Source organism: Oncorhynchus mykiss, chromosome 19, assembly GCF_013265735.2.
Source record: "Oncorhynchus mykiss isolate Arlee chromosome 19, USDA_OmykA_1.1, whole genome shotgun sequence".
Classification (NCBI taxonomy): Eukaryota; Metazoa; Chordata; class Actinopteri; order Salmoniformes; family Salmonidae; genus Oncorhynchus; species Oncorhynchus mykiss.
In genome coordinates, this window is record NC_048583.1 from 16,990,166 (window position 1) to 17,001,903 (window position 11,738).

Sequence of the window (11,738 nt, forward strand, 5' to 3'; positions counted from 1 at the left end):
TAACAGACCGTTACAGGACCTACAGCGGGGTCAAGCCAGTAAATGTTTCCGACATTTTCGGACCACTAAACAACTATTGATTTAGAACCACAAAGAGTTACCACAAGTCGCAAAGAAAACAACAGGAGCTGCCTCCACTATTCCAGCAACATATCAAATCACCTATGCTTAGTCTAATACCAAAAACAATTTAGTACAATCAACGTAAGCTAAATATGATGTGGCTGTCCATGGTTCTGACTTGTGTGTGGGCATTGGTGCAAGTAGAAAAATATGTTGACTCACCCAACTTGTAGAGACACTCCAATGCCAGCCTCCTCTCTTTCATGTTGACAAAACACTATCACTCTATCATACAGTATAATACACATTTTTATTGTTTGTTGTCCTAGGCTACCTGGCTAAAATGCTTGCTCGCTAGCCTAACTTCCATTCATGGGCAACGTTGGCTAGTTAACATTAGCCTTTTAGGCCTACATCTATAGTTAGCTACATATGGAACTTCCATCCAATTAGGCCGGTCACAACAATGGATCAGAATCGCCGTAATAGTCATTGCCCAGTATGGAGAATTAAGTAAAACCACAAGTCCAAATCCCTAGCTCCATCTGTAGCTAATTTTGGACAGGGACAATTTTAGCTAGCTAGCTAGCTAGCCACCGGAGGACAGCAACACAACGAGATGCAGCTATTCAAGTTAATGCCATATGCTCTCAATGGGATTTGTTATTTTGCACATTTTATGTCAAGGGAGGCCAAATGCTCGCTGGCTTCCCTTACTTTAAATTCTACGGGCGGCAACAATGTCATACTCGTTTGAGCCAGACAGCATCAGATGGGTTGTCTCTATACTTGTAGGCCGAGGGGCGCTGTATCGCTTGCTCAGATGATTTCTCCTGTGAGATACATTCAGCCTTTTGCAAATTGAGGGAAAATTATGAAACACAGAGAGACAGTAGAGATTTTTTTTTTTGTCAATTTTTTGGGAAGCCTGTTGGCATCCATGAATACATGCCACTGCCATTAGAGGACCATAGTATAAGTTATACCCATAAAACCTTGCGGTCAAACAAGGAAATGGTTCCAATCATTTTTCCACCATTCATTTTCCCATAAAGGATTTTAGAAACACTTAATATAAGGGCTGAGTTTCATGTAGGCTTACCCTGGCATGACATTTTGATAGCCGTGTAAATCTCTCAAGGACAAGGTGACTTAAAAAATATATCTGCCTGTATTTACCCACCTAAAATGAAATGCTTATTAACTGCTAATATGCCAATCATAAAGCACTACAAATTCCATGAATATCTGTATGAGACTGCCGAAGGTAAGAATCTCTGGATTAACTATGTAATGTTAGCTAAATGTAGTGAAGAATAAATTGGCAACATTTCTTTAAATGGAAAATTCTGTGAACTGTCTTGAGCATGTTTTAAACTGACACGATATCTGTTAGCAAAGGTGTCAGCTAGAGATGATGTGCAGGAGTTTGCAGGGATTTGTAGTTTTGCATGATCTACTAATTAGATTTTTTTTAATCTGAGAGTAAATATAGACGAATGTATTGATAAACTTGTAAATCGGACAAGGTGACTTATCAAAATGTCACGCCAGGGTAAGCCTACACGAAACACAGCTCTTATTAAGTGTTTCTAAAATCACCTATGGGGAAAAAATGGTGGTGGTGGTTGAAAAACATTTGGAACCATTTCCCTGTTTGACCACTAGGTGCACCTTATGCTGGGTACACTAAAATGTGCAGTATAATCACGCAACACAATGCCACCGATGTTTCATGTTGAGGGAGCATGCTATGCCAGCACACCAAACAACAAGTCTGAATCATGTGAGAATACCCAGATGCTCAACTGAGAGATTTAGTCATCCAAAACAACTCTTACCCCAAGACACTTCACATGACTATAATACAGCTCAAGGAACACTGCTAAAATTTCTCCCCATTGTGGACACACCTATGTCTAGGGAGGATACTCCGGAAGCAGAAGCTCTTGTAACATAGTTTGATCTTCAAGCGCCTCTCCTTCCTTGATGTGAATGGTCTGGTGCTTCTTCACATAGTTTGCCTCAGTAAAACGCTTACCACATGTGGGGCAGGCGTATGGCTTGTCGGCGTACATCCTAATGCTCAGCCTCCCAAATTGTGACCCGATGACACCAGAAGAGGTAGAAGCAGGAGCCACCAGCCTCAGGTGGTTACTCTCTGAGCTGCCTCCTCTAGCCATTGTTTGGGTGTTGTTGGGCTGTTTGCTGTGTTATAGGCTAGGTACCTCGTGGTGAACGCCCATCCTGACCCTGTCTGCATTGGTGTGGTAAGCCTGAGGTAAGGAGAAGACAGACTTCCTGAAAGACTACCATCAGTGGAGTCTCCCACCACTCTCTGTGATGGCTGAAGCCCAGGGTGACCTGCTCTGCTCATCATAGATACTGTGGTGTTTTTATCATAGGTCTGTCTCTATCAGCCCCAGGTCCTGCTCCATCCCTGCACTGAGACTGTGAAGAGAAGGGTCTGGGCTGCAGACTGGATCCCCGACGGGAGCCTCGGTCTCTCTGATGACCACCAGGACTGCGGTTGTTCAGTCCACCTGTCCACTGGTTGTGTTCTGTGTGGTGGTGGAAACTGTCAGTCGTGGTTCGGTCCCGACTCAGGAAGGAAGAGCGAAGGCTTCTGTTCCAGGGTCCTGATCCGGGGCCAGGGTTTGTAACCAGCCACTTCAGAGGTCCAGTCTCTCCCGATAGCAACACAGGATATCAGCAGGTCCTCATGGACTGCAGACTGCAAACAAATTGTACAGAAGAGCATATAAGAAAAAAAAATATATAGGGAACACTTAAACAACACAATGTAACTCCAAGTCAATCACACTTCTGTGAAATCAAACTGTCCACTTAGGAAGCAACACTGATTGACAATACATTTCACATGCTGTTGTGCAAATGGAATAGACAACAGGTGGATATTATAGGCAATTAGCAAGACACCCCCAATAAAGGAGTGTTTCTGCAGGTGGAGACCACAGACCACTTCTCAATTCCTATGCTTCCTGGCTGATGTTTCGGTCACTTTTGAATGCTGGTGGTGCTTTCACTCTAGTGGTGGCATGAGACGGAGTCTACAACCCACACAAGTGGCTCAGCGAGCTGTGGCAAGAAGGTTTGCTGTGTCTGTCAGCGTAGTGTCCAGAGCATGGAGGCGCTACCAGGAGACAGGCCAGTACATCAGGAGACATGGAGGAGGCCGTAGGAGGGCAACAACCCAGCAGCAGGACCACTACCTCCGCCTTTGTGCAAGGAGGAGCAGGAAGAGCACTGCCAGAGCCCTGCAAAATGACCTCCAGCAGGCCACAAATGTGCATGTGTCTGCTCAAACGGTCAGAAACAGACTCCATGAGGGTGGTATGAGGGCCCGACGTCCACAGGTGGGGGTTGTGCTTACAGCCCAACACCGTGCAGGACGTTTGGCATTTGCCAGAGAACACAACAAGATTGGCAAATTCGCCACTGGCGCCCTGTGCTCTTCACAGATGAAAGCAGGTTCACACTGAGCACTTGTGACAGACGGCATTTCTTTGGGGGGCCGCACAGCCCTCCATGTGCTCGCCAGAGGTAGCCTGACTGCCATTAGATACCGAGATGAGATCCTCAGACCCCTTGTGAGACCATATGCTGGTGCGGTTGGCCCTGGGTTCCTCCTAATGCAAGACAATGCTAGACCTCATGTGGCTGGAGTGTGTCAGCAGTCCCTGCAAGAGGAAGGCATTGATGCCATGGACTGGCCCGCCCGTTCCCCAGACCTGAATCCAATTGAGCACATCTGGGACATCATGTCTCGCTCCATCCACCAACGTCACGTTGCACCACAGACTGTCCAGGAGTTGGCGGATGCTTTAGTCCAGGTCTGGGAGGAGATCCCTCAGGAGACCATCCGCCACCTCATCAGGAGCATGCCCAGGCGTTGTAGGGAGGTCATACAGGCACGTGGAGGCCACACACACTACTGAGCCTAATTTTGACTTGTTTTAAGGACATGACATCAAAGTTGGATCAGCCTGTAGTTTGGTTTTCCACTTTAATTTTGAGTGTGACTCCAAATCCAGACCTCCATGGGTTGATAAATTTGATTTCCATTGATCATTTTTGTGTGATTTTGTTGTCAGCACATTCAACTATGTAAAGAAAAAAGTATTTAATAAGAATATTTCATTCGTTCAGATCTAGGATGTGTTATTTTAGTGTTCCCCTTATTTTTTTTTGCAGTATATATATATATATATATATATATATATATATATTTTTTTTTTTTTTTTATGTTCTCTAAATATGCTTTGTTGTACAATTTAAAAGGTCAAATACACTTCATTTAAAACAGTCTGCAATAATCTATTGAATTCAGAGCGTGTGGTGTTATACCTAGGCTGAATATAAGCCTTCCACAATCATAAGAACCACTAATACTTTTCATTATTTTATCAAAATAGTTTAATCAGATTTTTCGCAATAATCACTTATCTGGCTTCAAGTCTGTCTATGAAAATGCCCTTTTGTTACATATTTAACACAGCATGATGCAAATTCACTAATAATGTAGCAGGTATTGTAGAAAATGAACACCGGTCTCAAACAAGCTCTCTAGCACAAGCCCACGTGCTAGTGAGTAGCCAGCTACTATTTATATTTCAAGTTTAGCCAACTTGGATCTAGGTATAATTTCACATGCTCTGAATTCAGCTAACAAGGCAAAACAGTTGGGATTGTTATGAACACACCCTTCTGTCCGTCTCCAACTGTTTGAACAGTCTGTCCACCTTGTTCAGATGTTGAGGTCAAGTGGCCTACCTTATTTCTCAGAATGACAAGTTGCCAATTCCTTATATAAATTGTTTTATGCTTATTCCACATCCAGAAAACACAGACTAAACAGCTAGTAAAACAATCTTTATTTGACAAAAATGCTGCTAGCGATACGTGGTACCGTAATATGCGCATGACAAACTGAGCATACATTACCCAGAATGAATGTTCATTGGTACATCCGTTTTTAGCAGTGTCTGGTATGGTTCGAAAGGTTACCTTCTCCTCTATAACAGTAAAATAATGTCTCCATGTGTTTCGGTGTCCATATGACCGATTTCTGTTGGACCAAACCTCAAATGCAAAATAGCGAGTTGAAACCGTTTGTCAGAGAGGAAGAAGTGATCTCTCATCTTTATTGTTGTGAGTGATAGGGGGAGGGGCTTGGGAGATAGAGACAAAGCGAGAGGTTTCACTCTCGTCATAATCTATCCAAAATAAGCCCAATGCCGTTCTGCCTTTGGGGCGACTCCCTCCCCCCCATTGTTAGGGCAGGGAGACATGAGCATATCGTCGTTATATACCGATCTCTGATGTAAATGGGAAGGTGCACAGCACAGAAGGAAGGAACGAAACCAAAAAGACAACATGAGAACAAGGGGACATAAACGCTCAGAAAAACACAAAAAATGCAATATTCCAAATGCGATACAGGCATTTGGAATATCGCACAAAAACATGAAGTCGAATTAATCAAATGAATTCGATATATCGCCCAGCCCTAATTGATAGGCAATGCATTTGGTATAGATTTGACAGCCTTATTCTAACCGGTTTATCAAAACAATGTGCAATACATTGGGCCATTACATTAGTAGGTAGCTATATTGCTATAAAAGTATTGGTCCACATTATAGCTAGTGTCCAATACTGATACAGGCAAGAGTTGCTTGCCTTGGGTCCCAACAAAAAGCTTTAGGCCCAAATGTTATATTGGTCGTCTAGTAGCCAGCTAGTGGGGATACTTGTAAACTTTACAGCTAGCTAGATTATTCCTGCTGTTGTTTACTTAGCTAGCCAGGTAGCTATCGAGTGGAATTGTAACTTTTATGTTAAAGAGTGGAATGCATTTTCTGCTGGTGTATCCTTAGGTATCTCCTCTCAGAGAACCTCTTCACGCAGTGATTACAGGCGAATGGCCTTTCTCCCGTGTGGACCCTTTGGTGCCTCTTCAGGTCACCAGCCTGGGCGAAGCGCATATGACACTCAGTACAGCTGAAGGGTTTCACCCCTGTGTGGACCCTCTGGTGCCGCTTCAGGTTGCCAGCCTCAGCAAAGCGCATGTGACATTGGGTACAGCTGAAGGGTTTCTCCCCTGTGTGGACCCTCTGGTGGATCTCCACCTTCTGGGGGCAGCTGAAGCCTTTGTTACAGAACATGCAGAGGAACCGTTTCTCTTTACTATTGCCTGATGTTGCTCCCCTTCCCTGAGCCTGGGCTCTAGCCCTGTCGTTTGAGTTCAATACCTGATCGAAAAGGACGCGGCTGTGTGAATCGGAAGGCCGCATCGACGTGGACACTGGGTTGCGATCCGTGAGGTCGTTTAAAGGGGAGTGGGTTGCGACATTTGGATTAGTCTCTAAGCTTTCCCTGTAATCTAAGAAATCTCTGCCCTGTGAGAGTCCATTTCCTAAGTGAGTATCTGCATTCCATGTGGGAGGAACGTCGCCCTCCACTTTCACCTCATCTACCACTATAACCTCCCCTTTCTTATCTAGGCACCCTTCAGAGTATACACTACTACTGTACTGGTTCCAGTCCCCTCTAGACAGATCAGTCTGTGTCTCTAAATCCAAGGGAATGTTGCCAGGGTCCATCTTTGTAGAGTAAGAACAAGACGGATCATTGCCAGTTTCTAACACGTCACCTGCGTCTCGATGGGAATGAACTGTCCTCAGGCTTGGGTTACCGTAAAGTAAATACTCTGAGCCGAGAGCAGGATGACAGCCCAGAGGTCCAAGCCCCAGTCTCTCTGGGCTCTCTGGTCTCTGTGTTACGGTTAAAGTCTCTGTGTCGGTCTCTGACTTGCGGATGCCGTTCAGCGTTCCACTGACCTCTGTGACGCTGCATCTGGTACTGGGCTGCGTGGTGGCGGTGGGGTTTGCCGTGGCTAAAGAGGGCGCTCCAGTCTGGACGTCTCTGCTGTGCCGTTGGTTCTCCTCTTCTTCAGACCTCTCCTGCTTGACTCCAAGACCAGCAGTCTCTGCATCTGCAGCCTGACAAGAAGAGAGGAGGTTGTTACTGGTAACTAGTTGTATTGGATAACAATGCCGTAGGGAAGTCTCACAAGCTCCACTATGGCAGATAAATGAGGATGTACATGTAAGCATGTGAATAGCTGAGGGAAGCCTTTCTGAAATAAACAGGCCATATTTGATTTACATAGTAACACATTTTCAATGCAACACTATTACACTAACCTCTATAACGACAACATGCTGGATTGAGGTTCCACTCCCCTCATCAACAGTGATTGGTTGGTCATCTCTCCATGTATTGTGTCCCACTGGCTTCACAAAGCTCCTGTGGCCTCCAGTTAGATGTCCTTCACCTGAGAGAGTGATTGGGGGGGAAAGAGGTGCTTAGGTGAACTACTGTGATTGATCAACGCTATATTGTGCACTTTTGACGCTGTCTAGAATTGGTAAGGATGTAAGGTAACACTTATTATAACTACTTTATGTACTACTTATTGATTGATGTAGGCTGATTATGTTCCATGTACCACATTGTTTGCAATGAGTAAATAATAAGAAATACAGTTAATCAGGGATCTGGTTACAATATGCTATTGTATCTTTGGCATGGTAGTTAAGTAATCAGGGGAATTATTGCATTCTATCCAAAAACTGACCAAGACCCAATTACGCAGCCTCTGCCTTTTTTCTGCAAAATGTACCTCTTGTCATTCCTCTGTATCGGTCGAGGATCTTGACACTACTGGGACGACTGGCGAGGACGCGCTCTCGCGTTGTCCTCTCTGTGCGCTCCCGTGCCACCTTCATTTCCAGTAGTTTCCTTCGTAAAGCCCTGTTTTCTTTCTGGCTTTGAGTTATTTCTAAACGAAACACTGCATAGTCGTCGTCTACGAGTTTACAGATCTCTGCCACGGCTGCATTCGCCAGCACCTCCATGATGGAGGCTATTTGAGTGTGAAAAACCACACAGGTTGCCATTGTTAGCTGCTAAATAACGTCTATCAACCAATTCCTGTCTCCAACGCGAATTAAACACTATATGGGGTAAGTATGTGATGCTGTGCAGTTAAATTAGTCATTTTTTAACATCGAAATAACAACAATAAAACACTAACGTGGAAATTGTTCTTGGTCACTGTTCACTTCCGTTAATTCTTCGTGTGAGTTTCCGGCAGACTAGTTGTGTTGCGTATTGCTGCCTTTCACAGGTCGGAGTGTGAATTGCACATTGTCAGAAAAAAGTGGAAAGGATTTTTTTTTTTTTAATCGCACCTCCACCTAACTCTACACATAAACAAACACACCACCCGTATCCCACTACTTTAGCCTTACCAGATACTACAACAGCCTGGGAGGATGGAACCCTTCTCTTAAAACCAACTGTAGATCTTCTGCAAAGAGGAAACTCTTACACCCAAAAATGTCTGTCCTGCTGCCACTGCCACATATATTTTCCGCGATTTAAGACCCATCAGTGCAGTACAATTTAATTACCATAGCAATAAACGCAAGAAATCCTACCTTACTTAAACTCATCCTGTGGATTTCTCTCTTCAGGCCTACTCACCGGGGGGCTCCTAGGTCTTAAACTCTCGGCAGGATTCTGCCTTCTCCCTACAGTTAGCAGCTGTTAGCTCTGCCCACGACTGGCTCATGTGAACTACAATCCCGACGATTTTGTTTTAACGTTAAGAAACGTCAATACTCATCGCTTGCGATACGGCCTTTAAACATAAAATTATCCTTCATTGGGAATTATATAAACATTCAACTGTCGTTAACAAATGACCAGCAATCTAAATCAGAGTAGATTTTTCATCAGTATGAAACAAATCATCTTGTTGATACTGAGCATACTCCCATTGGTCAACATGGTGGAAATAACTATTTCCATCCCCATAACACCATCTATAGGAACTCAAATTAGCATATCTTGTTGGACAAATCCAGGTAGTGAATCCCGGTTTAAGTCAAATGTATTGCATTGGTGCTCAATCAACATGACCCAGAACAAGCATCATGATTCCACTACTTATAAGGCCACTCCTATAGACTCTATGTGCCATTAGCGCCATACGTGCTATTGTTCCTGAGAATTATCATTATCATCAAAAATGTAATTTGGTAATGGATATAAATCAAATGGATTCGAATCAGTTCCACTCTCCGGATCAGAGTTCACCCTCTCATTCACCAATCAATCCGTCAGTTTTAAAAATCATTCCATTTCCAAATCATAATCAAAACCCAATTAATTATCCAACCCAAATTTAGAATGACATTGTTCAGTGATTAAAACCCTCAATTTGGCATACACCAACATTGGCAGAATGTACATTTATATTAACATACAGTATAATTAACCTATAATTATAGTATTAACATTCTTATCATGCATATAATTACAGATCAGTATCTTAGTGCATTCTTAATCTCATTTACTATACATGTAGCAGTGTGTAGACCTCTACAATCAACCTGATACCCAAAATAAACTATTTTAGACAAATCTAAATCAATTATGGGCACAGTTAGATTTCTAACCCATCGTGAGAAATCCCAACAATCCAGCAGATCAAATCTAGTGAGATTTGTATCGAAACAAAACATACAGCACAACAATACACTTCTACATATCACTCAATACACTCCTACATATCACTCAATACACTCCTACATATCACTCAATACACTCCTACATATCACTCAATACACTCCTACATATCACTCAATACACTCCTACATATCACTCAAGGTGTGTAAACTTCAATCCTAAACCTCAGAGGACTGGTAAATTCCCCCATTTTGACACGACTCGTTAAAAAAAAACAAATTGAATAAGAATCACTACCATTTAATAATTCCATAAAGAAAAACATTGTACCCATACGCTCATAGGAAAATAGTCTTAATACAGCCTACCCTTAGTCAAAGGCAACGCCCTCTCCCTCTTCCCATTGGTCCAAATCACAAATATGGCTATGAACTACATCATAATGATCAGTATTACAAATGACCTTCAAATCATCATCTGAATGGCTTTCCATTGAGGGCGATCAAACCACAGTGGAAAGTCAGGACAGAGGTCATACAAACCCTTCAAAGAAGTGTGTCTTACTATATTTGACTAATTAATGAAAAGGTCAAACATTTCATACATTTCGTATCCCAGGTTTACAATGAGTTTCCAGTACATTTCTATTCAAAATAATTCACGTGTTTAATTAAAAAAGACTTCAGAAAATTGAGTGTGTGTGTGCGCCCCTTTAAGATACCTCGGCACTAACCCATATTCATAACCAGTAAATTGTGTGTGTGTGTGTGTGTGTGGTAAACCATATGGCAAAAACAAACAAAAATTGCCAGGCCTTATTTAATTGGGTAGATTTATACTTATAAAACTGCCGAATTTCACTAACTGTTCTCCTAAGACCGTAGCCTTAGAAAACATTTCAAAAAGAGAGAGAAAATGACTCCCCCCATTCTCCTGGAAAAGAAAGTGTTAATTTCTCAGCGTACCTATAACCCCTTTCCGTAACCTAATCATTGCAACCTGTTGCATTCATTTTGTAATAATATAAACCTGTTGTTTAACAAATCTAGAACCTTCAAAAAGTTGCAACAGTCAAAACTAACAGCAATCCACTTTAATGACTGGACACTGTTCGGAAACAGATTATCGTTTGAAATGAAATTACCTTCCTGCTCAAATTCACTGGTGTTAAACTATAGAATTGAGTAATGAATGATAACAAAATGGTGCCAAAGCATATCTCCCATACAACTTAGTCATATCTCTACACCAAACTAACCCACTGTGTCCCTTACAGCCTGATATAGCCCAGCGAGCACCACACGCTTTCACCAGCGGACTAAAACAGGGCATTCGTAGTCTACCCGAAAAAAAAACACTAATAACATATTTCCATTCAAATGATTAGAAGGCGCTGTTTTCATTTCAGTCTACCCAAACAATACGACTCTATATTTTGAATACCAACCTCTGCTTCACACTTATTAGACATCTAGTATTTTAAGATGAACCTGTAATGCGTCAAATGTATAAAATACATCAGCCAATTCTCAAGCATATATTCAATACATATCCATAGTTGAATTTCAATCAGAATCCCAGATTTGAGTCAATACCGTAGACCCAATGCTATTGATTTAACAAAGTGAATCCCGCAAATAACCCAATTACAATGGTTTGTCGTCTTAACATCTGGCACATAACGACACAATTTCCAGAAAATAGCCTTAAAGTTCCTCCAAGTGTTTCTCCGCAGAGATTTTCACATGCGCAAAATGAATAGATTAGCAGTCAACAAGTTAAATCGACCTCCATTGATGTAAAGCGAGATCATGCATGCGCCTTTTAATAAAAGCGGATTATGTTTTCTCATGCAACATATTTCAATGACTTTACTACATCACATTAGCTCCGCAATGATCATTTGTTTGATGAAAAATTTGTCTTTATACGACGTTATAAGTATGAACATAATCTTGTAATTTCTCCACGATAAGCCATTGGAGTTTAATATAAAAAAAAAAAAATATGTGTTGATTCAAGAATGAAGTATAATGTTTTGGTTCCACTTAGGTAAGGGAAACTCAGTCCCTGAAATGACACAAAAATAACCAAGTCAGTCAGCTGTACATTTT

At 42.2% G+C, this 11,738-nt stretch overlaps 1 protein-coding gene across 1 annotated transcript; it reads right to left on the reverse strand.

The window, feature by feature from the left end:
* Positions 1–4,362: 4,362 nt before the first annotated feature.
* On the reverse strand, positions 4,363–8,211 carry LOC110498533 (zinc finger protein 34-like). Its single transcript, XM_036953788.1, has 3 exons — positions 7,772–8,211; positions 7,293–7,423; positions 4,363–7,088 (listed from the first exon to the last, which is right to left on the reverse strand). Exons 1-3 carry the CDS (start codon positions 8,046–8,048, stop codon positions 5,925–5,927), a joined length of 1,572 nt encoding a protein of 523 aa, XP_036809683.1. The 5' UTR covers positions 8,049–8,211; the 3' UTR covers positions 4,363–5,924.
* Positions 8,212–11,738: the final 3,527 nt, after the last annotated feature.